At 43.3% G+C, this 27,938-nt stretch overlaps 1 protein-coding gene across 3 annotated transcripts; it reads right to left on the reverse strand.

Annotated features, from left to right (window-relative positions):
• SLC25A30 (solute carrier family 25 member 30) lies at window positions 1–27,753 on the reverse strand. 3 transcript variants are annotated; one of them, XM_079902890.1, is made up of 10 exons: window positions 27,588–27,672; window positions 15,446–15,567; window positions 13,775–13,922; window positions 9,818–9,912; window positions 8,812–8,897; window positions 6,932–7,027; window positions 6,117–6,241; window positions 4,676–4,814; window positions 3,238–3,318; window positions 1–2,302 (listed from the first exon to the last, which is right to left on the reverse strand). In XM_079902890.1, exons 2-10 carry the CDS (start codon window positions 15,507–15,509, stop codon window positions 2,261–2,263), a joined length of 876 nt encoding a protein of 291 aa, XP_079759016.1. In that variant the 5' UTR covers window positions 15,510–15,567; window positions 27,588–27,672; the 3' UTR covers window positions 1–2,260. The 3 variants fall into 3 exon arrangements, with proteins under 3 accessions (XP_079759016.1, XP_079759018.1, XP_079759017.1); XM_079902892.1 differs by lacking the exon at window positions 15,446–15,567 and having other exon boundaries at window positions 27,588–27,753; XM_079902891.1 differs by lacking the exon at window positions 3,238–3,318 and having other exon boundaries at window positions 1–2,281.
• Window positions 27,754–27,938: the final 185 nt, after the last annotated feature.

The following is a 27,938-nucleotide window of genomic DNA, read 5'->3' on the forward strand; positions in this document are numbered from 1 at the left end:
GCTCCACAACAAGAGAAGCTGCCGCAATGAAAAGCCTGAGCACCACAATGAACAGTAGGCCCCGCTCACCACAACTAGAGAAAGCCCGCGCGCAGCAACGAAGACTCAACACAGCCAAAACTAAATAAATAAAATTAATAAATTTATAAAAAAACAAACAAACACACACTTACCTTTTACAGTGAGGTTTGGCTTTCCTTTCATCCTGGTATGAACATGTACATTTTTGAATAAAGTGATATAATCAATATTGCATGACATTCAATCTTTACATTGCCTTCAAAATGAACTTGCTTCTACTGTTTTAGGAATTATATGTACACTTAACATGTTTTCTACGTTAAAAAAAAAAAAGAGTGGCTCATAAAAAGTCATCCTTTAAACTCAAGGAATTCAAAAGTGAAAAAGGCTTTCTATAGAAAGCCCTTACCATATCAATGGAATGTTTTAGTAAGAAGAAGAATAATCTGCTCTCTGAAGATATGGTTCAGTACGAGGGGCGAGGCCTGAACGGGCTCAGCTCTCCAGAGTCATGTCCAGAACTGGTCAGGGAGAACTGGGCTTCCATCTGAGCCTTGAAGCAATCAACACCTACCTGCCCTTCTGACCTCCTCCTTTCTTGACTTAGCTCTTACTTTTGGAACTAAAATTCTGCTTCACAAAATCTTTTTCAAAGAAGGCAAGGTCAAGGTGACTGGGAGCAAAACTGCCCAATCCCCAAGAAAAACATGCGTGCCTTCCATCCTGCTTCAAGGGAGGAAGCAGCCCAGGGGCTGGACCCACTGGGAACCTGCATATACTGCAGAGGTGTCTGTCCTGGAGGCCACAGGGAGTATGTATTTAATGTTACTCTCAAAGGGTGGAACCGAAGGTACCCAAGTAAATATTCAATATCGTCCCTTTCCTGGGGCTGTCTTCTAGAAGGGTAAAGATCGTGGGGCTCTGAGAATCACTTTTTATTTTGAAAAGAATAAGATGAAGATGAAAAAGAAGAATGATATCCTGTCTTTAGAAGAAGGAAGACATTATATACCTCTTATCAGACTCCAGATAAACAGGCACACACACAAAAAAACACCTTTCGAATTTCAAGCAAGTATTTTCATTCCAAACTGATTAGGAAGTCCAAGACAGGAAGTATTTTGACAAATGTGACCAGAACTAAAGTAAAACCCGGGAAATCTGGGGAAAAAAATCAACTCTTTGATTCACTTGCAACATTTTGCTACAGAAAATGTAATAAAACCTTAACCTCTTTCTTGCACAAGGCTTTTAACAAACGATCTCACTCAGGAGAAGCCCATGATAAAATGACTCTCTTCCATACACACGGACCATTTATTCTGGGATGATGGCTGTATGACAGCATGATGTAAACACACTAATCCTACAAGTCAAGTAGTAGCAGCTACTATCTTCTTCACCTGACCCTCAATATCAATAGATGTTATTATCCCCATTTTACAGATTGGGAAATAGAAACTTTGCTAAAATCACAGAGCAAATTACAAACATGACTTAAGACAGAACCCAAGTAGATTAATAACACCTCCCACCAGCACAGACTTTGCCACCTTCCAAGCCAACCTATCACACCATCATGAGTTTAGATATTAATGCTTTGTAACAATTCCTCACAAAGGTCAAGTGGTCAAAGGCTTAAAAATCACTTATTATAAGTGAAAGGTCCTGCCAAAATTGGAAATTAGAAAGCAGTGCAATATTCCAGGGATCTATATCCTGCACTGTTTATACCTGGGGTATACCAGGCCTCCATGTGTGAATTTCTTCAGCAGACACGAAGCCAAAGCCCCCCCAGAAGTTCAGGAACAATAACACCCTCTTGGAGGCTCTATTCATTCCATGGTTCCGAAGAGCTTCTTTCGAACAGTCTGGGAGTCTCAGCTATGAGCTGAGATGCATCAGGAGTTATTCTCCCCTGAGGGAATCAGTCCACAGTTCCTGATCTTCATGCAAGTTTTCTTTAGCAAGAAACATGCATTTCATGTTATCTTTGATGTCGAAGGGCACTTGAATGGTAAGGACTAGTGTCTGGATGTTACAGTCTATGCCATTAAACATCTGGTGCAGAGCGTCCAATGCCAGGACACAGCAATCCGAGCTAACCCAGTCTTCACCTGTTGCTCACACCTCAGAATCTGTGGCGGGCCAAGCAGTGAGAAGCAGTGGGAAAGACAGGAAGCTTCGCTATTTCAGACGTGAGCATTTTCAGCGGGATGTCTCATGCAGTCTTGACTTGTCACAAATCCAATTTCTTCAACTGCTCGTATGTCACAAAGAACTGCAGGTATTAGTTAAGGCTGACATTTTATGCCATCTTAACCCTAACGCATCAAAACAGACCCACGAATAGCACACCTCCTAACAAATATTTCTGGGCAGACCACATGCCATGGACATGATTAAACACGAGGGGCTCCACCCTCAACCACCCCAAGAGATCTCCCCATTAACCTTCCCAAGATCAGCTTGGAAGAGACAGACCACAACGGAGACACATAAATCCCCTGCATCAGCTCCAAAAGCTTCTAAGATTACATCCACACTGCTAGCTTTTCTGACTTTTAGGAAGACTTCACAGAACAGTAAATTCTGTGAGAAAGAGAAAGAGCAACCTCGGGGAGTTCTCCTCTAGGGCTGCCGGTAGGCAAGCTTGCCTGGGAGGGAGGCGCAGATAAACAAGGATGGTGCAAACTGACATCCCCTGCTTTATAATTCTGTCCTTTCATTTCTAATGAACTGTCTCTTCCTTCCTGCCTCCCACTTTGGCATAGAGGGAAAAGTGCTAGTCAGCCAAGTAATTCTGGGGCTGATTCCTGTCTATCCTTAGGCGCTCTCTGAAATAAGCATTCTAGAACACGGCTGCCAAGCCACATCCTTCCCAAGGGTGGCTAGGGACTGAAAAAATAAACAAGTAAATAAATCCTTGTCTCTCCTCTCTCGGAAATCATAAACACTCTCAGCTCCTAGAGCAGAGTCTAAAGAAAAGTTTTTATTGCTACCATTGCCTTTCAATATCACCACCATTAAGCCACGTTTCACAGTGCCTAGCAGAGACTTTATACCTCCTGAAAAAGAAACTGAATAGTTATTTCTTGAATCAGAGGAACAGAATAAGAACCTACTTCTAAATTCTAATTAATAACATGACAGTTTATATAAACAACATTCTTCAGCTGTATCTTTTTTCAGATCTACTCCAACAGAAAAGGATACAATAATATTCCAAGGACCAAGTCTCAACCAATTTGGCCAAAACCCTTTATATAGAGCAAAAAACCCTTCATTCTTCCATGTCTGTTATAAGGGAGGGGGTAAAAAAGTTAACGTCCAACTTTCCAATTATGTCAAATATGCATTAATAATTAGTAGCCAGACTGAACTGATACATTTTTCTTAAAAACAAAATTCTATTTGGAAGGACTATCTAAGAAATCATTGCCCACTGCCTCTCTTCTTTCTTTAAAGGTTTCTGCATAGGTGAAGACAAAGGCTCTGTACCAAACTATCCCACACCCAAAGCAAACAGCAGTTGGATAAGAAATGAGATTTAATTCCAACTAGAGTCTATTGCCTCCTTGCCATGTGGGCTTACAGCAGGTCAGAGATAAAAAAAGGAGGCAATGGCAGTAAAGACGTAATTCAGAGTACCACTATTTCATGTTGTTGGATAGATAACATTAAGTGTCTTTGCTTCATTAAAGCAATATTTGAAGTCTAGGGATGCGCCAGCATCACGCCGGTAAACAGCAACCACAAACGTGGTCCCTCATCTTTGGCTGCCGGCAACCCAGCAGGGGAGACAGTCACAAACTTTCATCTACGCAGGAACAGTAGGCCCAATTATTTAAACTGAGAATTAAGGTTAAGATTCATGTGTTCCTTTGAGAGATGTCTGAATGAAGGATGTTCATTCCAGTTTGACTCAACAGGAAGGTGATACATTCTGGAAGGAGACACAGTTCTACTACAATCACAGGAAATATGACTATTTTCTCACGCTTCACAGCAGAGCAGAGATATAAGAAAAATGAACTTTCATTTCTAAATATTCATTTAGATTTTGTATTTAAAACATTAGCCCCTGTGTGGCAAAAACTCTGTACCATCTCAAGACTTTAGAGCATCACTCGTCTTAGTTATTTTAGCCCTCAAAATTCAGATACTCCGTTGGTTAAATAAATATAAATACAAATATATATTTGGGGGCCTGTTTCACGGATTGAAGCAATCCACTAGAATGTTGAAGACTAACTTAAATAAATGTGCTTACTTCACCAGTGTCCCTTATTATTATACTAACAAGGTTTTATTATTATGTCTATACTTATTATTATAAATGTATATGATGTTTCTACCTAACATTACTCCAGGCACTGTGCTATTTTGTAGGTATGATCTCAATGATTCTTATAATAATCCTGTGATGTAGGTGCTATTATTTATTGCCCCATTTCACTTGTGAGGAAACCGAGGTGTAGAGTCTGTACCTTGACCAAAGTCACACGATTACAAATGACAGAATCACAGGTTCGTCAGGCTCTAAACCCTTGTGTTTTTAAATCCTGAAAAGAAACTCTTCAGAAGGCAACGTGGAAGCCAATGAGCCACGAAAGGCATTCACAACAGCGTACAGATGGACATCCCCGCTCACCTGTAACAAGCAATCCAGGGAACCTGTGTAGCCAGGGCATCTGCCATCTCGAAGGACTCTCTGATTCATCATACGTGTTCTCACCACATCAACAGGGTTTGAGGCCAGGGCCCCCGCCAGCCCACAGGTAAAGCTTGAGCTATAAAGAAGAGACCGTTTGAAAAATAAGAAGTTTAATACCCCTGAGCTGCAGCCCCTACTATCAAGGGCAGGAAACAGCCTCCTCCCAAACTAGGTTAAAGTAACAGGTAACAAGATGGAATATATGAGAATGAGGCCCTTATCTAAAGAGCTGCACAGACTTCTTAAACACCAGCATTGTTTATACTGGCTTATAAATTCCAGCCTCGGCTAAGAATACTTTTGAGGTTCTGGAATGTCAACGAATCATAGAAACAGGAAGGAATGTCCTCCAAGGACGATCTATTGCATCTATCTATTCACCTACAAATAGGCATCAGAGTAATTTTAGCCATCTCATAACTACATTGCTCTTAGAGATCAGAGAAAAAATTTCCTCACTGTAATGTGATGCCCACCAGGGCCCTGGGTTCTACTAAACTTTCAGTCACAAGACTACCATAGACCAGCCCTGGTAACAACTAACACAGAGTAGGGTTTCACAACTTCAGCACTACTAACATTTTGGAACAGAGAACTCTTTGTTGTGGATGTCTGTCCTGTGCACTGTAAGATGTTTAGCAGCTCGCTGGCCTCCACCCAGCAGATGTCATTAGCACATAGGAATCAGAACAGTCTCCGAAACGGCCAAATGTCATAGAAACAGAGAGTCAAAAAGTGGCTACCAGAGCTTGGGGTTGGGAAGAAGTTGGTAAAAGCGTACAAAAATGTCAGTTATGAGATGAATAAGGTCTGAGGATCTAATGTATAACACGGTGATTATGGTTGACAACACAGTATTATATATAATTTAATTTTGCTACGAGAGTAGAATTTAAATGTTTTCACACAGACATAAAATGATGGATGTGTTAATTAACTCGATGAGGGTAATCATTTCATAATGCATACGTGTATCTAACCATATTGTGCACTTTAAGTATCTTACAATTCTACTTGCCAATTATACCTCAATAAAGCAGAAAAATAAAAAAATATAAAAATAAAAAGCAAGCAAGAGAATGCCAAGCATGATCATAGCTGTATAATAAAGCACATGTAATATACTTTTGCAGACATATTTGCATATGCATAGAAAACACCTAAAGGTACATAATCAAACAGTTAACAATGGCTACCTACGTAAAGGGGTAAGGACATACTTTTTCCTGGTTTACTTCCGTATTATAATTTTTCAAATATGAGAATATAATACTTTTATAATAAACTTTCTTTAAAATGTCTATAAATTTGCAGCAAAGTTCTACCCTAAGCTCATGCATACCTAAAATATTAATTTTTTTAAAATCCATAAACATACAGGAAATGGGTATACACAGTGTCTCCCATCAAGCCCGAGAGAATAAGATGCTTCTTGGTGAGGTCGTAGACCGGCAGCTCCACACCAACAACAATAGCGGCCCTCTGAGCAGTAAGGGACACGCCCTGGGTAAAAATATCAATAATAACAAGTCAGATATGTCTCCCCTACAAACTATGGCCAATTTTTACATTTTCCTGCTGGTAGGTAGAAATGTAGAGTGAAAGAGTAGAAAAATGCAGACGGTAAGAAGTCAGAAGCCCCAAAGTCTAATTCTGATTCTGGCACTAACTGTACGACCTTGACCAGGACGAGTCACCTCTCAGAGCTTCCGGTTTCCTTGTATGTATGGAGAGGATCGGACTGGATGACCTTTAGGGTCTAATCTATGAGATGACAGTCCCTAGAATACTAGGAAATAGCATTCCATACCAGTGCTTGCCTAACAGTCTTCACTTAAGAGCCATGAAACCATACAGATCAAAAAATCCAATGTAACTATAACCTCTTCTCCATAAGAACTTAGGGGGGGAAAAAGCAAACAAATCAAGTATTCAACCCTCACAGAATTTCTTATATATGAATTTTTCGAAAGGTACTTTAAAATCACGACATCCTCCTTATGTAAAATCATGACATTTTCACTTTTACAGATTAAGAAAATTAAGGAAGAAGATCTCTGCAAGGGCAGATGTCATTCTTCTTCCTTTACTCCATTATACCATTTGGATTAAATAAAATAATAAAAATAGGAAAAATAACTTTTTTTAAAAATGGGAAGAACTAAGTCAGTTGGGTCTGTTTTTGAAGCTTACCTTCCAAAGTCCTCTTGTTCCCTCTTGCTGGTAAATGTGAATGAAGTTGCCTATCATTCCTCCTTGAAGGGAGCTATTTTGTGCTTGCATCCGAATCTAGAAATTAAAGACTAACGTGAGAAAGAAACTAGCATGTTTCTCCACAAATGCAGACTTAAAAAAAAAAAAAAATTCAATTTGTTGTTTAGTGATCATTAAAAGAAAAAAAACTGTCATATAACTATTACTACAATGCTAGTTTAAATTTATCAGGATTGGTTCTTAGGCACTTTAGAATCAACAAAAAGCATCTAGTAGAGTCCAGTCTTGCATGCAGTAGCTCGTTAAGTGTCAAAAAGAAATTTTTTTTAAATAGTCTTTTAAAAAGGAAAGAAAATGGCATATCTCCCTCTAGGTTACTAAGTAGGAAAGAGAGAATATCATGGTTAATTCTAAAGATTTAACATAATTTATGAGTATCCAGTGTACCTGGCAGCACTAAGCATTGGTAAGCACATTTCTTAAATTAGTTACTCCAAGCCCTATTATTTCCAACCAGCCAAACCCTAAGGTACACAGACGTGCTGGCCAAAGGATGGCTGTGTGATGTCCCTCACACTCTGTTACACGGGAACTTACAAGTGAACTTCACAACCGCCATGGAACTCACATGACCAATATTCCAACATAAAAATAATGTTTGATGTAGCTCTGCATTTTTAAGAATAAAAAGGGACTTCTCACTAAAAAACTGGTACCTTATTTTGGTTTAGGGAGCACATGCATTACCCTCTAATTCTACAGAGAACTGTTACTGCCAGGCTAACGTGAGAAAACAAAATGCAGGAACCGCCTTTCCACAGCCCTGATACAGCTTTAAGAGGTTAACAGGAGTGCGGATATTCTTCTCTAGCAATTCTACCCCAGCACAGGGTAAACTCAGGGCAAAAGGGCCTGGTCCTTCTATTCACACCGCGTGTAACTGTAGTGCACCCAACACCCTGCTGCATGCAATGTTGATGTTGTCAGAATCTCCTGTTAGACTGAAAGCTGAAGGCGGGGTCCTTGCCTGACTCACTTTTGGATTCTAAGCATATAGCACACCAACTGGTGCAAGGCAGAAGCACAGTGAATGCTGCTTAAATAATGGGGGAAAGAAAAAGAATGAGGGAAGGAAAGGAATATCTTCAGAGGGTGTGACCAATAACTCACACCTGATTTTGATTTTCTTTAATTAGTTAGTCCCTTGCCTTATTACAAAAAGGATTTAAGGAGGCTGTATCCCTGGTATTGTTGATAAGGTCATCTAATGCGTTATGTCTAATTGTAGTTATGTAAATATTTTCATTACTATTTCCTGAAATCAAATTAGTGGAAAACGTAACGCCTTCAGAAACGGTCACCAACAAGCTGCCTAGACTGCTGTAAAGCTTGCAGTCCATCTATTTTATTTTAGTTTTCATTTTTTGGCTGCGTCGTGTGGCTTTCGAGATCTTAGTTCCCGGACCAGGGACTGAACCCGCACCCTCAGCAGTGAAAGTGCCAAGTCCTAACCACTGGACCAACGGGAAATTCCCAACAGCCCATCTATTTTAATGAACCAATAAAAACAAGGGAGATTTTCAATGAAAAATGAAATTCAAATGCATCTAAGCCTAATTTTCTTTTTTCTGGTTAATCACCAAAACCTCCAAAGTCTCCAAAAATGGGTCCTACTTGTGAGCTTATCTGTATCACTGGGAAATCCACCTAGTGCATGTTTCTGAGTCTTCACGGCACTAAAACTGTAAAGATTCACACATACACAGTATATGTTACATTCACAGATTTTCATTATCTGTACGTTGATTACAATAAGAAAATGCGGCGTGTGCCTGTAAGACCTAGATAGCACTGCTTACTTTCAAAACATCAGTTGGATTAGCAATGGTTGAGGATATGACTCCAGAGAGAATTCCACAGACCACATTTATCAGCAGGGTTTCATCTGCAAACAAAGACATATTATTTGATTCTTCGTATGTACAGGACTCTTCATATGAGTAACTCATGTATAGGTGTAATTCACTTACACATCACTTGTTCATTTAAGAGACGAAAGAAATACATGCTTAATGAATCAAGTAATTTTCAAAGGATTAGGGATTTTGCTGGCTGAAGGGATTTTGCTCAGCAAAATTTCTTGACACCTAAAAAGGAATGTGAACTATCACGCAAGAGTAACCATGGGAATCATCATGGAAGTGAACCATAATTCACATTTGTGTGTAAGTACAGACCACTGTAATTAAGACGAGGTCGTACACCAACTGGTAGGAGAATAAAAGATACCCTCCTATGAGATAAGGTGGAGATAAAATTTTAAAGCACATCACACATATTTAATTTGAAATGTACTGAAGCACTTTTCAAACATCTTTGCTCCTGGCTCACTGCGCTCATAGAACAGTGACTAGTGCTTATCTCTTTGTAAAAAAGACAGAAACTTGTAGGGATTAAAGCAAAGTCGAATAATCAACCAGCAAGAGAACATCAGAACTCAGAGCTCTTAATACTAAGAAAATGTAGTCACTGCTTTCCTGAAAAATAGGTGATAATTCCTATGATTGTAGAGAATTTTAAGTGGGCTACAACTACAACAACATACCCTCTAGTCTGGACATTGTGGAAACAAGGACAACTCATTAAGACGTTTGTAAGATAGCTCTGTTGCCCCCCTAAATTCAGCTGATATCCAACTTGCTTATTTATATAAGCAAGTATAATTCATTTAGATTTTACACCCAACCCAAAGTTCTCCTCCACAGTAGTAAAGACACAAATAAGAAAATCGATCCCAAACCACTTGAACAAAAAGACAAACAACCCACCTCCTGTCCGTAAGTGGAAAGAGAATTCCCCACTCACCTTCCGGGCGCTCGACAAATAACCGCTTCAAGCTCTGGTAGGCGCCTATCTTGATGGTGCCATAGGAAGCCTGGCGCAACATCGCAGGAGCAATCCTGCCAAACCAATGGGCAAAGGGACAAAAAAATCTAAAAAACCACTTAAAATCCTCTAGAAGACACACACAGGAGACGTAATCACGTATCTGCCTTCCACAATCAAACTACACTAAGACAGATTTCTTAAGAGTTTAAAATCCAGCAAAAATATAGGTGGAGGACTCCCCTGGTGGTCCAGCGGTAAAGAATCCGCCTTACAATGCAGGGGACGTGGGTTCGATCCCTGGTCAGGGAACTAAGATCCCACAGGCTGTGGGGCAACTAAGCTCACGCACCTCAACTAGAGCACTAGGGCCACAACTACTGAGCTCTCGCACCTCAACTAGAGCCCGTGTGCTGCAAACTACAGAGCTCACGTGCCCTGGAGCCTGCACGCTGCAACTAGAGAGAAGCCCGTGCGCCACAACGAAAGATCCAGCGTGCCTCAACAAAGATCCTGCATGCTGCAACTAAGACCCAACGCAGCCAAAAATAAACAAACTAAATAATAAATAGGGACTTCCCTGGTGGCACAGTGGTTGAGAGTCCGCCTGCCGATGCAGGGGACGCGGGTTCGTGCCCCGGTCCGGGAAGATCCCACATGCCGCAGAGCGGCTGGGCCCGTGAGCCGTGACCGCTAAGCCTACGCGTCCGGAGCCTGGAGAGGCCACAACAGTGAGACGCCTGCGTACCGCAAAAAAAAAAAAAAGAAGCCACCGCGATGAGAAGTCCACGCACTGCAATGAAGAGTAGCCCCAGCTTGCTGCAACTAGAGAAACCCCGCGCACAGCAACAAAGACCCAACACAGCCAAAAATAAATAAAAATTAAATTAAAAAAAATAAGTAATTAATTTAAAAATATTTTAAGAAAAAAGTTAAAAAAAATTTTTTTATAAAGGTGGGTTCTGGGACTTCCCTGGTGGCGCAGTGGATGGGAGTCGGCCTGCCAATGCAGGTGACACGGGTTCGATTCCTGGTCCGGGAGGATCCCACGTGCCACGGAGCGGCTCGGCCCGTGAGCCACGACTGCTGAGCTTGCGCTCTGGAGCCCGCGGGCTGCAGCTGCTGAGCCTGTGTGCCACGGCTGCTGAGGCCCGCGCACCTGGAGCCCATGCTCCGCGGCAGGAGAGGCCACCGCAATGAGAGGCCCACGCACCGCAATGAAGAGTAGCCCCGGCTCGCCACAACTAGAGAAAGCCCACACACAACCAAAAATAAATAAATAAAAATTTTTTTAAAAAAAAAAAAAGGTGGGTTCTTGGGAGTTCCCTGGCAGTCCAGTGGTTAGGACTAGGCACTCTTTCAATGCCAAGGGCCCAGGTTCAATCCCTGGTCGGGGAACTAAGCTCCCACAAGCCACACAGTGGAACAAAAAATAAAATATATGTATATGTGTGTGTGTGTGGTGTGTGTATATGGGTTCAGTTAAATGTGTGCAAGTTATTAGTTACCTAAGTGATAGCTCAGCCCCTCATGTTTATCCTCAATGAAAACACACGGCGTTCTATTTGCCCATTCACATTATAATGGGAGGGCTTTCCTTTCTCAGGACAAAGCACCTGGTGAAATGTGGCCTCTGTAAGCATCCTCCAGGGTTGCTGGAGATCATCTCCCACCTCCCTGGGGGCCCTGTTCCACTTATTCCCTCTCCCTCCTCCAGGACCCTCCCCACCCCAAAACCACCCTGTGGCATTCATACTCGCAGGCTCTCCTGCCACACTTCCCACCTCCTTCTCAGATTGCAATGCGGCTTCCTTCCACCCTCTTCATCAATACCCCTCACCAAAAGGGGCCCAAGGGACATCTCTGTAGCTAAATTAAATGATGCTTTTCAATCAGCATCTTATAAAGCCTCTCTGTCTTTCCAGTATTTGCTATGGTCCACTCTTTGTCCTGCTTGCAGCCGTCTCCTCCCTGAGCTGCCATAACTTCACTCTCTCCAATTCCTCTCCTTTCTCTGCACATCCTACCTCTGTCCTCTGAGGGGCCCAGGAGTTCTGTCCTTCCTCTCTTCTCTCACGGCTCCACACACTCCCCAGATGAGCTCATCTACTCGCATGGCTTCAACTGTCCAAAGAGTGATGACTCCTAAATTCATGTTTCCAACACTGATCCCAAGATGCATTTCCAGCTGCTTCCCAGATTTTTCAATTCACATGTCCTACACCTACCACCAGAGCAAGTGTCTCACCCAACTAATTATCCTCCCTCTCCAAACAATCCGCTCTCCTCTTCTGTGTCCTAGACCAAGGAATGGTACCTCCATCTGCACACTGGCCAGAACCAGAGACACTAGCCCGTCTCCTCCTTCCCCACCACCCCTCATGTATGAGGTCGTACACTATGTCGATCCTCTGCCCTAAACAGCCTGCTTTCTTTCTCTCCATCCCCAAGACAATTCCTCAGGTCAGATCCTTGTCTCTGCTTCCTATGTGCCAGCCTGCTTCCACTGTCACTGTCTCTCTTTCTCCCAATGGCAGGCGGGAATTTTTTACAACGGAAACCTGATCATGTCAGTCCCTCTACTCAAAACCCTTCAGTGGCTTCTGTCTGCCACAGGTATACTAAACTCACACATTTACAGGTACCGGGCAGATGCTATGAGCGTGTGAAGCGGGCTGAGTCTAATTGCACACCTACGCTATGTGAGTGCCAGAGATTTGGTAAACCAGAGAAAGCATCCTTAACACCAGTTACTGTTATCATAAGTGACCCAATGTGGGCCCAGATGTTAGCGTTCTTGAGAAGATCGAATGGTTTTTATGTTCAACTTCTCGCATTTAAAAGACTGGCTCGACTGAAAGACAAAAACCTTTGGGGACCCGTGGGTGGGAGGGCTGTGAGACATCAGTTTGGGATCTGGACCTGGTCCTTCAAGATCAGATCCAGGGCCTCTTAGTCTGGGATTGAGGCCCTGCCTCAACCAGAGTCTAGTACTCGGCAGACGCCACTGTAATCCCGTTTGCACACCTGCAGTCCCCACTCAACCACAGTTCCTTCAGGGCAGGGGGCTGCTGCCGATTCCCATGTGTCCACCCAGATCCAGTCTCGCCCCTCTCCGTGCTGCTCTGTGCCGAGGCTGGTGCCATGGATGACACCACCCAGCTCCCCTGCCAGCTGGTTCCAGCCAATTGAAGATGGGAGAGAGGGAGGGAGGGAGGGAGGGAGGGGGAAGAAGTGGAGGTATTTCTTCCTCTCCCTGGGCACTAACTAGCAAGGCATCTCTCAACAACTCCTGTTGGGTCCTTCAAGGCTCCAACCCTAGTAGGCTCTGCTAACATCATTCCTGTCCTTGTCTCTCTGGTCCTAGGGTTGGTAACAATTTCTCATTTTGCTAGTTTCTAGGTACCTCAAAATCCTTTATTCGTTCCCTTAACCCTTAAGTAGCCCTTTCATTAATCTCCTTCATTTAAACCACCCAAACGAATTGTTTCCTGCAGGGCCTCTGACTGACATAGGCAGGACCCCGCCTTACACACTTTCCTATCCAGTGCCTGCAGTACACTGGTCGTTAAATGTTGGATTAAAGAAAAGCTGTTCACTGCAACTCTTACCTATGGCGAATATCGTATCATTTTCATTATAGCAAAAACCTCAGTAATTCAGAATAACCCAGAGGAAGGGCTATTAAAACAAATGTAATTTTTGTATTATTATCTGTATTTGAATATAATGAAAAGTTTCACCACAACACTCGCTACATTAAAACACATATATAGAAAATAAAGTTGAAATGAAAAATGAAAAAAAAAAATCAACGATTGCTACTTGCTCTTGAATACACCCCAAACTTGTATTTTTTCTCTATGAAGTCTTAGTGTGAAGTCTGTTCATTTGAAAGTTCAACACTGAAATATAAACACACGAAGGTCTACTTACCCTGAATACAGTGCTTTTAGGCCTTCCTCTCTGCCTATCCTCACTAACGCATGCAACGTTCCTCGATACCTGATTTCTTTAAAGTTTGCATCATTCTTCTGGCCTTGAATCTGGAGCCGTGTCTTGGTTAAATCAATTGGAAAAGTACCTTAAAATTTTTAAGAAGGAAACGTTTCACTTAATAGAAAGAAATTTCACTAAACAAAGGATACACAGGGATACATTACTGAGGAAACATTCAGACTATAATGTAAACTAAGAAACAGAAATAAGAAAGGCAGATACTCTGCAATCTTCCTATTTAAAAAAAAATTAGGAACCAAAAGATTTTTTTTAATCTTTTTAAAAATGCATAACTGTGTTTTCTGTACATTTTTACTTATGTCCCATCTTATTCTACCTAGGATTTGAGGAGGCTGCACTGCTATCAAAAGTAGGTACATGGAATGATTTACACAAACAGGAAATCCACTTTCAAATATAAGTTACTGGGAACTCCCTGGCAGTCCTGTGGTTAGGACTCAGCACTTTCACTCCTGGGGCCTGGGTTCAACCCCTTGTTGGGGAACTTAGATCCCGCAGGCCGCGCAGTGCAGCCAAGAAATAATAATAATAATAATAAAATAAAAATAAAACGTAAGTTACTATTTTTCACACATGTGAAGGCTGATACGGGGTGCAACATGAACGGAGATAAATGCGTTTTCTAAAGGAATTTCTCACCTGTGTGTTACAGCCTAAAAGTGACTCTTAATGTAGGTAAAAACGTTTAATGTAGTACCTAAGAGATAGTCCATCCAAACATATAAACCCATACACAGTAACCTTGAGTCACTGTGTCGATGAATCTACACGGGGAGCCTAAGCCAGTGGTCGGTGGTTAATGTGCCTCAACCCCTCAGCCCAGGTCCCCACTGGCTCCTCAAGGGCAGCCTCTGTCCCAGGACAGCAGCGATTCAGCCCAACACCTGGCACTTGGCAGCATCTCAATCAACATGTGTTTTGTTTTGGTTTTGGCCAAGCCACACAGCTTGTGGGATCTTAGTTCCCCAACCAGGGAATGAACCTGGGCCCTGGGGCAGTGAAAGTGCAGAGTCCTAACCCCCCCACCCCCCCCACCCCCGCCGTCAATTAACATGTGCTGAATGAATGATCAGGGGAATAAACAAAGGAACTAATAGGATCTGACTGGAGCTGAGCGGATGAGGAAGTCACCAGCAGGACATGAACAACAGGCATGATTCGAACATGATGACACGATGACAGTCACTCGCCTCCGGCTCAGGAAGGCCCTGGGGCTCCCTAAACCTCTTTTAAAGCCAAACGTGTTAACAGTGATGAAGCGGGGGGGAAAAGGACAAGGAGAACAGGACAGATGGCATCCAACAATGATGCATGAAACTTCCGTTTGAGCAACAGGTCCAACTGTCTCCCCACTGAACTTTCAACCCTAAACTGCTAATAAGCAGCCCAAGTCACTATTTCGTCTTAAAAGTATCGCAAAGGAAGAAAGAAATTGTGAATCCTGAGATTCAGTGTTTCATAATCTCACATTCTGTGCCTGAACTACACTCACACCGTAAGTCTTATGACACCCAACGATCACATCCATAAGTTTCAGCCTCATCACGTACAGCAGGCAGCTGACCGGCCTCGCCCTGGGCTCCTTACCGCACTCCGCTGTGATGGAGGCCAGGCCTCCGTAAACGAAGGGCTTCCAGTTCAGGGCTGACATGCTCACCGCTGTCCCTTCTCCTTTGTTCACAGACGCATAGCCTCCAACAGGGTTTTTCCTGGACACAAAAGTAAGGTGTTTCAATGCTGTAACTTCTCACACAGGCAGTTTCTTCTTTTTTTTTTTTTTTTTTTTTTTGTGGTACGCGGGCCTCTCACTGCCGCGGCCTCTCCCGTTGCGGAGCACAGGCTCGGGACGCGCAGGCTCAGCGGCCATGGCTCACGGGCCCAGCCGCTCCGCGGCATGTGGGATCTTCCCGGACCGGGGCACGAACCCGTGTCCCCTGCATCGGCAGGCGGACTCTCAACCACTGCACCACCAGGGAAGCCCCAGGCAGTTTCTTCTTTAAGCTCGTGTTTCACTTGGAGTGAGCACTACCAGATGCTACCCCTGAACCCTGCCCTCACCCACACATGCACGGTTCCCAAGATGATCCTCACCTTATAAAGGAAAGCACCCCTATTTCCTAAACCCCAACTCACTCCATCAGTTGCCTTAATTCTAACCCAGGCCTTAAATAAGCCGATATATTGATATCTTGATATGCGTTGATTAGTGTAGTACAATGGAGGTGATTTTCTGGGTAGTCCATGTTATCTTAAATCTGTTCTTCACTTAATAAATATTTGCCATTTGCTTGCCACTGTCTTAGTGAGTCCCTCCCAGGAGGTACTGGAGTCTTTCAGATACACAGAAGCAGAAAAATGTTGCAACCCAGCGTCACAAACTAAAATGATAATTACTTAAAATGACCAAAATGAACCTGTAGTTTATAAATGTTAGCTCTCTTCTCTTACTCACGTTATGTTACTAGCTGTGAGGCGGCCCGGGATGAAGGAACGAGGCAGACTATGGAGTCAGAGCCTCATCACCCCCTTCCTAGTAAACTTCCTGTTAACCTCTAGGTTTTTAAATTCTCCCTCATCATCATCATAGTTGAAGCAGCCAATACAACCAATTAGGGGTAGAGTCCACACCTTTACTCATGCCTACTGTGGAGATTAAATACAAAAAAGACACTCACGGGAGGTGGAGTCAAGATAGTGGTGTGAGAAGACGCAGAGTTAGCGTCTCCCCACAACTAGTGCGCCTGCCTGGAGACTCTGACTCTCAAGGAGACGGGAGGGACCCCAAAGTGAACCAGTAGGATGTAGGGGGACTGAGGGGAGAGAAGGCGCGGAGGCCAGACAGGATCGGCGCCCCTGAGGCCAGATCAGGAGAGGCAGGCGGGAGGGACTCTCCTGGAGCAGCGGGAGAGGAGTGGAGGGCGATTGCCCCGCCCACTCAGGCCCCGGGAGCCTGCTGAGCTCCCAGGCCGGTACCCCACCCCCCACCCCCACCCCCCCGCCAAACCCCATCCAGGCCACGTGGGTCCTGGGGGCATAGGAGGGAGGCTGGGGAGATCAGGAGAGGCAGGCTGAAGAGGCCATGCAAGAGAAGCGAGAGGAGTGGAGGGTGCTTGCCCCGGCCACTCAGGCCTGGGGAGCCTGCGGGGCTCCCAGGTGAGGTCCCCTGCCCTCTGAGACCAGGGCTGGGGGGCACGCATAGGCCCCTTCTGTTCCCCACAGCCCCCCTTTTCCAGCCCTCTGCGTCCTGAGCATTGGCCCCGCCGAAACCTCGCCCTTGCTTAGGCCCCGCCTCCACAGCCAAGGACTTCCCCCACACTTGGTTTTTTTCTTTTCCCTCCTCCTCTTTATTTATTATTATGATAAAGATGCACCTTCCGGTTGTTGATTCATCTATATTTTTATTTTTATATTCTTCCTAACATGTCTGTTAGTTTCCTAGTCAAATTTTATTTTTTACTTTGGTTTTTTTTTTTTTTGCCACCCCAGGCGGCTTGCGGGACCCTGGTTCACGAGCCCAGAGTTGGGTTGAAGCTCCTGCGGTGGGAGGTCCAAGTCTGAACCACTGGACTAACAGAGAACCTCATACCCCAGGGAATAGTCATCAGAGTGAGGTCTCAAGGAGCTCCTCATCTCAGCACCAAGACCCAGCTCTACCCAACAGCCTACAAACCCTAGTGTTGGAAGCCTCAGGCCAAACAACCACTAAGACAGGAACACAATCCCACTCATAAAAAATAAAAAAATAAAAAAAAAAGAGACAGCAAAAAAATATATCACAGATGAAGGAGCAAGGTAAAAACCTACAAGACCAAATAAATGAAGAGGAAATAGGCAAACTACCTGAAAAAGAATTCAGAGTAATGAGAGTAAAGATGATCCAGAATCTCAGAAATAGAATGGAGGCACGGATGAGAAAATACAAGAAAGTTTAACAAAGACCTAGAAGAACTAAAGAACAAACAAACAGAGATGAACAACACAATAACTGAAGTGAAAAATACACTAGAAGGAACCAATAACAGAATAACTGAGGCAGAACGAGTAAGTGAGCTGGAAGACAAAATGGTGGAAATAACTGCCAAGGAGCAGAATAAAGAAAATAGGATGAAAAGAACGGAAGACAGTCTCAGAGACCTCTGGGACAACACTAAACGCACCAACGTTGGAATATAGGGGTCCCAGAAGAAGAGAAAAAGAAAGGATCTGAGAAAATATTTGAAGAGATTATAGTTGAAAACTTCCCTAACATGGGAAAGGAAATAGTCACCCAAGTCCAGGAAGCACAGAGAGTCCCATATAGGATAAACCCTAGGAAAAACACACCAAGACACATATTAATCAAACTAACAAAAATTAAATTCAAAGAAAAAATATTAAAAGCAACAAGGGAAAAACAAAAAATAACATACAAAGGAATCCCCATAAGGTTATCAGCTGATTTTTCAGAGGAAACTCTGCAGGTGAGAAGGGAGTGGCAGGATATACTTAAAGCGATGAAAGAGAAAAACCTACAACCAAGATTACTCTACCCATCAAGGATCTCATTCAGATTCAATAAAGAAGTCAAAAGCTTTTCAGACAAACAAAAGTTAAGAGAATTCAGCACCACCAAACCAGCTTTACAACAAATGCTAAAGAAACTTCTCTAAGCGGGGGAAACATAAGAGAAGAAAAAGACACACAAAACCAAACCCAAAACAATTAAGAAAATGGTAATAGGAACAAACATATCGATAATAACCTTGAATGTAAATGGATTAAATGTCCCAAAAGACACAGACTGACTGCATGGATACAAAAACAAGACCCGGAAAATTTAAGAAAACTGAAATTGTATCAAGCATCTTTTCTGACCACAATGCTATGAGACTGGAAATCAATTACAGGAAAAAAAACTGTAAAAACCACAAATACATGGAGGCTAAACAGTGTGCTACTAAATAATCGAGAGATCAGTGAAGAAATCAAGGAAATAAAAAAATACATAGAAACAAATGACAACGAAAACATGACAACCCAAAACCTATGGGACACAGCAAAAGCAGTTCTAAGAGGGAAGTTTATAGCAATTCAATCTCACCTCAAGAAACAAGAAAAATCTCAAATAAACAATCTAACCCTACACTTGAAACAACTAGAGAAAGAAGAACAAAGAAAACCCAAAGTCAGCAGAAGGAAAGAAATCATAAAGGTCAGAGCAGAAATAAATGAAACAGAAACAAAGAAAAAAGAGAAGATCAATAAAACTAAAAGCTGGTTCTTTGAGAAGATAAACAAAATTGATAAACCCTTAGCCAGACTCATCAAGAAAAAAAGGGAGAGGACACAAATCAATAAAAGTAGAAATGAGAAAGGAGAAATCACAACTGACACTGCAGAAATACAAAGGATTATAAGAGACTACTACAAACAACTATATGCCAATAAAATGGACAACCACGAAGAAATGGACAAATTCTTGGAAAGGTACAATTTTCCAGGACTGAACCAGGAAGAATTAGAAAATATAAACAGACCTATCACAAGTAATGAAATTGAAACCATAATTAAAAATCTTCCAACAAACAAAAGTCCAGGACCAGATGGCTTCACAGGCGAATTCTATCAAACATTTAGAGAAGAGCTAACACTGATCCTTCTCAAAGTCCTCCAAAAATTGCAGAGGGAGAAACACTCCCAAATTCATTCTACGAAGCCACCATCACCCTGATACCAAAACCAGAAAAAGATATCACAAAAAAAGAAAATTACAGACCAATATCACTGATGAACATAGATGCAAAAATCCTCAACAAAATACTAGCAAACAGATTCCAACAGCACATTAAAAGGATCATACACCATGATCAAGTGGGATTTATCCCAGGGATGCAAGGATTCTTCAAAATACACACATCAATGTGATACACTACATTAACAAATTAAGGAATAAGAACATATGCTTTCAATAGATGCAGAAAAAGCTTTTGACAAAATTCAACACACATTTATGATAAAAACTCTCAAGAAAATGGGCACAGAGAGAAACTACCTCAACATAATAAAGGCCATATATGACACATCCACAGCAAGCATCATACTCAATGGTGAAAAACTGAAAGCATTTCCACTAAGATGAGGAACAAGACAAGGATGTCCACTCTCACCACTATTATTCAACATAGTTTTGGAAGTCCTAGCCACGGCAATCAGAGAAGAAAAAGAAATAAAAGGAATACAAATTGGAAAGGACGAAGTAAAACTGTCACTGCTTGCTGATGACATGATACTATACATAGAAAATCCTAAAGGTGCTACCAGAAAACTACTAGAACTAATCAATGGATTTGGTAAGGTTGCAGGAAACAAAATTAACGCACAGAAATCTCTGGCATTCCCATACACCAACAGCAAAAAATCAGGAAGAGAAATTAAGGAAACACTCACATTTACCACTGAAACAAAAAGAATAAAATACCTAGGAATAAACCTGCCTAAGGAGGCAAAAGAGTTGTACTCAGAAAACTATAAAACACTGATGAAAGAAATCAAAGATGACATAAACAGATGGAGAAATATACCATGTCCTTGGATTGGAAGAATCAATATTATGAAAATGACTACACTACCCAAAGCAATCTACAGATTCATTGCAATCCCTATCAAACTACCAATGGCATTTTTCACAGAATTAGAACAAAAAATTTTACAATTCATATGGAAACACAAAAGACCCCGAATAGACAAAGCAATCTTGAGAAAGAAAAATGGAGTTGGAGGTATCAGTCTCCCCAACTTCAAACTATACCACAAAGCTACAGTAATCAAGACAGTATGGTACTGGCACAAAAACAGAAATATAGATCAATGGTACAAGATAGAATCCCCACAAACCCACGCACATAGGGGAACCTAATTTACAACAAAGGAGGCAAGAACATACAATGGAGAAAAGACAGACTCTTCAATAAATGGTGCTGGGAAAACTGGACAGCTACATGTAAAAGAATGATATTAGAACACTACTTAACACCATACACAAAAATAAACTCCAAATGGATTAAAGACTTAAATTAAGACCAGACACTATAAAACTCTTAAGAGTAAAACATAGGAAAAACACTCTTTGACATAAGCCACAGCAAGATTTTTTTTTGACCCACCTCCTAGAGTAATGGAAATAAAAACAAAAATAAACAAAAGGGACTTAATTAAACTTAAAAGCTTTTGCACAGCAAAGGAAACCATAAATAAGACAAAAAGACAACCCTCAAAATGGGAGAAAGTATTTGCAAATGAAACAACAAAGGATTAATCTACAAAATATACAAACAGCTCATAGAGCTCAATATCAAAAAAACAATCAAGTTAAAAAATGGGCGGAAGACCTAAATAGACATTTCACCAAGGAAGGCATACAGATGGCCAAGAGGCACATGAAAAGATGCTCAACATCACTAATTATTAAAGAAGTGCAAGTCAGGGCTTCCCTGGTGGCGCAGTGGTTGAGAGTCTGCCTGCCAATGCAGGGGACACGGGTTCGAGCCCTGGTCTGGGAAGGTCCCACATGCCGCGGAGCGACTAGGCCCGTGAGCCGCAACTACTGAGCCTGCGCGTCTGGAGCTTGTGCTCCGCAACAAGAGAGGCCGTGACAGTCAGAGGCCCGTGCACCGCGATGAAGAGTGGCCCCTGCTCGCCGCAACTAGAGAAAGCCCACGCACAGAAAAGACCCAGCACAGCCAAAAATAAATAAATAAATGAAATTTAAAAAAAAAAAAAAAAAAAAAAAAAAAGAAGTGCAAGTCAAAACTACAATTAGTTATCACCTCACACCAGTCGGAATAGCCATTATCAAAAAATCTAGAAACAATAAATGCTGGAAAGGGTGTGGTGAAAAGGGAACCCTCCTGCACTGTTGGTGGGAATGTAAATTGATACAACCACTATGGAAAACAGTGCGGAGGTTCCTTAAAAAACTAAAAATAGAATTACCATATGACACAGCAATCCCACCACCAGCCATATACCCTGAGAAAATCGTAATTCAAAAGGAGTCATGTACCACAATGTTCATTGCAGCACTATTTACAACAGGCAGGACATGGAACAAACCTAAATGTCCATCGACAGATGAATGGATAAAGAAGATGTGGCACATATATACAATGGAGTGTTACTCGGCCATAAAAAGAAACAAAACTGAGTTGTTTGTAGTGAGGTGGATGGACCTAGAGTCTGTCATACAGAGTGAAGTAAGTCAGAAAGAGAAAAACAAATACCATATGCTGACATATAATATGGAATCTAAAAAAAAAAAAAAAATGGTACTGATGACCTAGTTGCAGGGCAGGAATAAAGAGGTAGACATAGAGAATGGACTTGAGGACACGGGGTGGGAGGGCGAAGCTGGGGCGAAGTGAGAGTAGCATCGACATATATACACTACGGAATGTAAAATAGTTGGCTGGTGGGAAGTAGCAGCACAGCACAGGGAGATCGGCTCAGTGCTTTGCGAGGACCTGGAGGGGTGGGATAGAGAGGGTGGGAGGGAGGCTCAAGAGGGAGGGGATATGGGGACATGTGTATGCATATGGCCGAAGGGCTTTGTTGTCCAACAGAAACTAACACAATATTGTGAAGCAATTATACTCCAATAAAGATCTATTAAAAAAAAAAGACACAAATGTTCCTTCCATCCTCCTTTCCTTGTATAGGTCCTCACTCACTGTGACATATATGCACGCACCTGCCACAGCCAGGCCCCCCACATTCATTCCGTGTTCTGCAGTTTTATGCGATTTCCGTCGGCAAATCTGGCCTTGCGCCAATTAACAGGAGACACATGGAAATTAGCACGCTTCTCTGTATATACTATCAACTCTAATTCTTGTCAGTTTAAAATAAAATCCTAATTTACTATAGTCATTGGCAAGCAATATGCCCAATGTTTTTACTTCGCACGTTTGGGAGTGTTCCCAAGTCTGTATTTCCCAGGAGACCTACCACAAGTCACCACTGCCAAGAACGTCACTTCACAAGATGGCCAAGGGGCTTCCTTACACCAACAGAAAACAAAGGAACTCAAAAAGGACCCTAACAGACATACAGATACCTGTTCCTCATCTACAGACATTAACCAAATTCAGAGTGGTTACACATGACTAAGGTAGAAGGCTCCCTGAGCATGGAACTTAAAAAATCATCATGTTTTATGTATTTCAGTACCAAAGAACAAGTCCTGCTCCCCAAAACTCATCTCACTATTAGCCTTGAAAAAGTTTAATATCTGTGCTTAATTCTCAGCCTTACTAAATTCATAACTAAGGGAACGATTAACACTATAAGTTACAGACTATAAAACACATTAATAATAAATCCAGTAATTCATTACTGTCCTCAACCCATTCTTGGGTTTTGCCGAGTCCAAGTTAAAAAGCAAAACAGGGCTTCCCTGGTGGCGCAGTGGTTGAGAGTCCGCCTGCCGATGCAGGGGACACGGGTTCGTGCCCCGGTCCGGGAAGATCCCACATGCCGCGGAGTGGCTAGGCCCGTGAGCCATGGCCGCTGAGCCTGCGCGTCCGGAGCCTGTGCTCCGCAATGGGAGAGGCCACAACAGTGAGAGGCCCACGTACCGCAAAAAAAAAAAAAAAAAGCAAAATAACTACATAACGTTAGCGTCTGGAAGCACTGTAACTTGCCGTTACAAAAGTGTTCAACATAAATGATTTCAGTGGATCCCCCCTCAAGTTTGGGATAGGACAGAAAAAGAGACAAGGAAACCCAGTTTCAGGAAGGCAACTTGTCCAAGGCCACATGGCTGACGGGGCAGAAGTGGACCTCCAACACCCAAATGCTTTGATCCCAAGTTTAGTGTTCTTTCTGCTACCACCTGAGGCTGTACATGATCAAAAAGGAGTGATGGCATTTTAATTAAGGAGAAAATATTACCAAGCACCTTGGAAAAGGTACTACTGATAAGATGTACCTTAGAAACAATGAAAATGTGCTTTAAGAGAAAAGTCTTAAGAGAAAAATATAGTCAGAAGGTAGTCAATCTAAACAGTTATAATTAATTTTTCCAATACACAGTATACAAAGATAGTATTCGTACTTTTTCCCAAAGTTTTTTTACTGAGGTGAAATTCACGTACTGCAAAATAAACCAGGGAAGTCCCTGGCGGTCCAGTGGTTAGGACTGGGCACTTTCACTCACCGGGCCAGGGTTCAATCCCTGGTCCGCTGGTCGAGGAACTAAGATCCCACAAGCCGCACGGTACAGGCAAAAACAAACAAACAAAAATAAAATAAACCATTTTAGCAAATAATTCAGTGGCACTTAGTACATTCTAATTTTGTACAACCGCCATCTCTAGCTAGCCCCAAAATACTCCAGCACCCCAAAAGGAAACCATTAAGCAGTTCCTCTCCATTCCCCCTCCCCCTAGCCTCTATGATTCTTATTTTCTTGGCTGTGATACTATACATGCGTCAAGCATCTCTGTGGAACACTAGACTCCTTATTAGTAGTTCCTAACCTGGCTGATGAGCTTCTTAAAAGTAGACACACAGGGCCCCGGCCACTGAATGAGGGAAATCCCAAGCATCAATGAGTCAAATAAATGATGGTCTTGGAATATGTATCACTTAAAATTAGGTAGTTGATTAGGTAGTGTTGACATTATAGCCGGTTCTTCTTGGCATTCATCTTATTTAGTAGAGATTTTTTTTCCTACAGTGTATACATAAATGTATATGTACAAAATAGGCACACACACACACAAGATATCCTCTAAAATGTCAGCAAAAACGTTATTCGGAATGGGATTACAACTTCTGATCTCTAATTAGAAACAAAACATTTTTTAGAAACTATGTCGTCGGGGGGCTTCCCTGGTGGGGCAGTGGTTAAGAATCCGCCTGCCAGTGCAGGGGACACAGGTTCGAGCCCTGGTCCGGGAAGATCCCACATGCCGCGGAGCGACTAAGCCCATACACCACAACTACTGAGCCTGCGCTCTAGAGCCCGCAAGCCACAACTACTGAGCCTGTGAGCCTAGAGCCTGCGCTCCGCAACAAGACAAGCCACCGCAATGAGAAGCCCACGTACCGCAACGAAGACCCAACGCAGCGAAAAATAAATTTATTTTAAAAAACAACAAACGATACTGTCATGTGACTTCATGTCATCTCATCCATTAACTTTCTGATTTCCTGCCAATACTTTTGCCAGTTTAAGTTTAATGAGATCTGGCTATTTTTTCTTCTGTTGGTTTTGATATTAAATTTTTAGTTAGTTATAATATTAAAACCCAGAGGTTCTGGGTTATACTCATATGCAACTACTCAAGTAGAGCTCGACCTTGTGGTGGAATTGCCTCCCAGGGTTTTGAATCACATGGGATGAAGCACACACCCATTAGTTCCTATTCAGATATTACCCCACAATAACTTATCTTCCACAAACAAGGGTCCCCCCTCCAGTATCCCTGGTTAAACTGTAAGAAAGTACAGTCTATTCACTACAATGTTTAAAAGTTAACTAAGACGAGGATAAATTAACTTTGGGGCTCTTCTCTTTTCCTTTCCCAAAGCTAGGACTAGCTTCCTGAGCAGTTAAGACTACCGTGCCTTCCCAGGTTACTGTTTGCAGAGTCAAATAAGAATAAGTAAGCTGTACTGGCCAGGGCAAGCGGTGAAGGGCTTCAGTTATCTTGGGCTGAATTCTCTGTTCAGTAAACTAAACCACTTCTTTGTTTTTGAGCTCTTTGAGGGGTTCTCCTCACACACATTCCTTAACTTGCTAGCTCAATTTTTGGGAAAAATCCCAACGCTACTCAAGTGTCAAGACTAACAGGCCAACACAGTCAGGGAGATTGTTGTGTCCCTTAGCGATCACTAGTGTCTGAGCAGCAGCTCAGCCTGAGACTCAGGGAAGGAAGGGCTTACAACCTGCAAAAGTTCCAGCTTCCGGCACGGAAGTGGCTATTGATCGCTTGCTACTTTGTTCTCCTCTTGGGGCCCTACCTTCTAGCCAAACTAAGACCCAGAGACCACTTCTCTGTGCTGCACTATGAACACAATACTGTCATTATTAATACCTGACATGTCACGCACTGCTATATGTCTTCCACATGAAGGATTTTATTTAACCTTCACAAGCCTATGAAATAGGTATCATTATCTCATTTCACAATTGAGGAAAGACAGCCTGAGAGAGGGAAAGTGACTGTGCCTAGTCACACAGCTAGGAAGTACTCAAACTGAGCTCTCCCTGAGGCAAAGCTGATCCTTCCTCTATGTACTACAAAGCCAAACGCTATTTACCAAAGGCTGTTAAAAATACTGGCGCAAATAATAAGAATACAATAAAAAGCGGTGGGTGGGAGGGTAGTTAATCGACATATTCAAAATACAGGTAGGGTTTTCCCGAGCGGGATGTACAAAAATTTTTATCTATTTAACAACCAAAAAAAGTGTTTTCTGAGCAGAAGTGTCTATACAAATTAAGAACTACAAAGGATTCTCCCTACACCTAAGATATATGCTAAAGTTACATTCCTCTCTACTACATTTTCTATAACAGCATTTATTTTCTCCTTACCTCATCTATACAGCTACAAAGAGAGGGAATTAAAAACAGTAATTGCTGCTGGAACTTCCGAAAGCTTTCCAAGTTTCTCTTATATAATCAATTCTGGCTAAGTTCTTTCACTTTTACTGTGCTCCCTTTTCAGTCCCCAATCTTAAACCCCAATCCAGTCTCTAAACTTCTGCGCGCTCATAAATCTTTGTTCCTCGCAGGGCTGCCTTTCATGGCTTTTTCCTATTTCTCATTCTTTTTAAAGGTACGGGGCGAAAAATAAGCTCATCAGACTAATAACACGTGGGATTTGAAGGGAATCTTAGAAATTTATCTTATTTCACGTGAATTAACTAAGTCCATGGTCACAGAGCTTGGCAGCAGCAAAGTCAAGAACAGAATTCATGCCTTTCAACTTTCCTCGCCAGAGGAGGAGGCCGAATCTCGACTCTTGCAGGGCAGTTCGACACGTTTTGCTACTCCTGCGCAGGAACAATGCCATTTCAACTGTTTTACACGAAATTACTCACACCTAGAATTACGCTAAAATCCAGAGCTGCATTAACTTTCCGAGCAAATGAATTCAACCGGTCCTTGCTAACGTGAGCCAGCCTGGTGTGTTCCAGGAACAATTCAAAGTACAGAAAGCCTTTTCCCATAGTAGGCAGCTCACGGATGCCCGGGCTGCACGCTCTTGAATGAACCGCAGGTGTGAGGGATGCAGAGGCAGGAGAAACGCACCTCGGCGGCAAGGGCACACACGCCGAGATGCCAGACGGGCCTCACGCCTGATCTCGGTGACGCTGGAAGAGAAATCACCCCCTACGCCACCGAGTGATGAGGGCCGGGAGCCGGCTCTCCTGCAGAACCGGCCCGGCCGCAGGCAGCTGCAGCCCGAGGAGCAGGGCCCACGCCGGAACCTCGCGCCCCACCGAGCCAGGCCCCGCAAACGAACCGGAGAGCAGAGGTGGCCCCTGGGTAGGGCCACCGGCGCCGGGGCTCTCCGGGACCGCGGCCGACCAGGGGGGCAGCGCCGCCGCGTTGGGGCCGGGAGTTCCGCGCCAGTGGTTCTGGACACCGGGGGGCAATGGAGGGCGGGCCGGAGCAGGGGCGACCCGGAGCAGGCGCGGAGCGGCCAGCGCGGCCCCAGCCGGGAAGTCAGACACTTACCGGGTGGCGGCTGCCCTGCACCGCCTACTCCCCAGGCGCAGCAGCAGCCGTTTCCAGCAGCCGCACGGGAACTGGAGGAAAGGTTGGGGAGCGGCGGGGGCGGCCCAAGAGCCCGCGCGCAGCCCCGCCCCGCCCTGCGCGGCCCCGCCCGCAGCCTTGGCTCCCATTGGCCGCTCCCGGCACAGGCCACGCCCAGGTCGCGCGCCCGGCAGCCGGCGGAGAGGGGCCGCAGAGGGAGTGGGCTGCGGGACTCCGGCTCGCCGCTGGCGGGGGTAGGAGCTGTCCGGACTCGGTGACGCCTCCGACGGCCTCGAGGTCAACTCTGCGGTGAAAGAGAAACTTAAGAGGCAC

This window comes from Stenella coeruleoalba, assembly GCF_951394435.1.
Source record: "Stenella coeruleoalba genome assembly, chromosome: 18".
Lineage (NCBI taxonomy): Eukaryota > Metazoa > Chordata > Mammalia > Artiodactyla > Delphinidae > Stenella > Stenella coeruleoalba.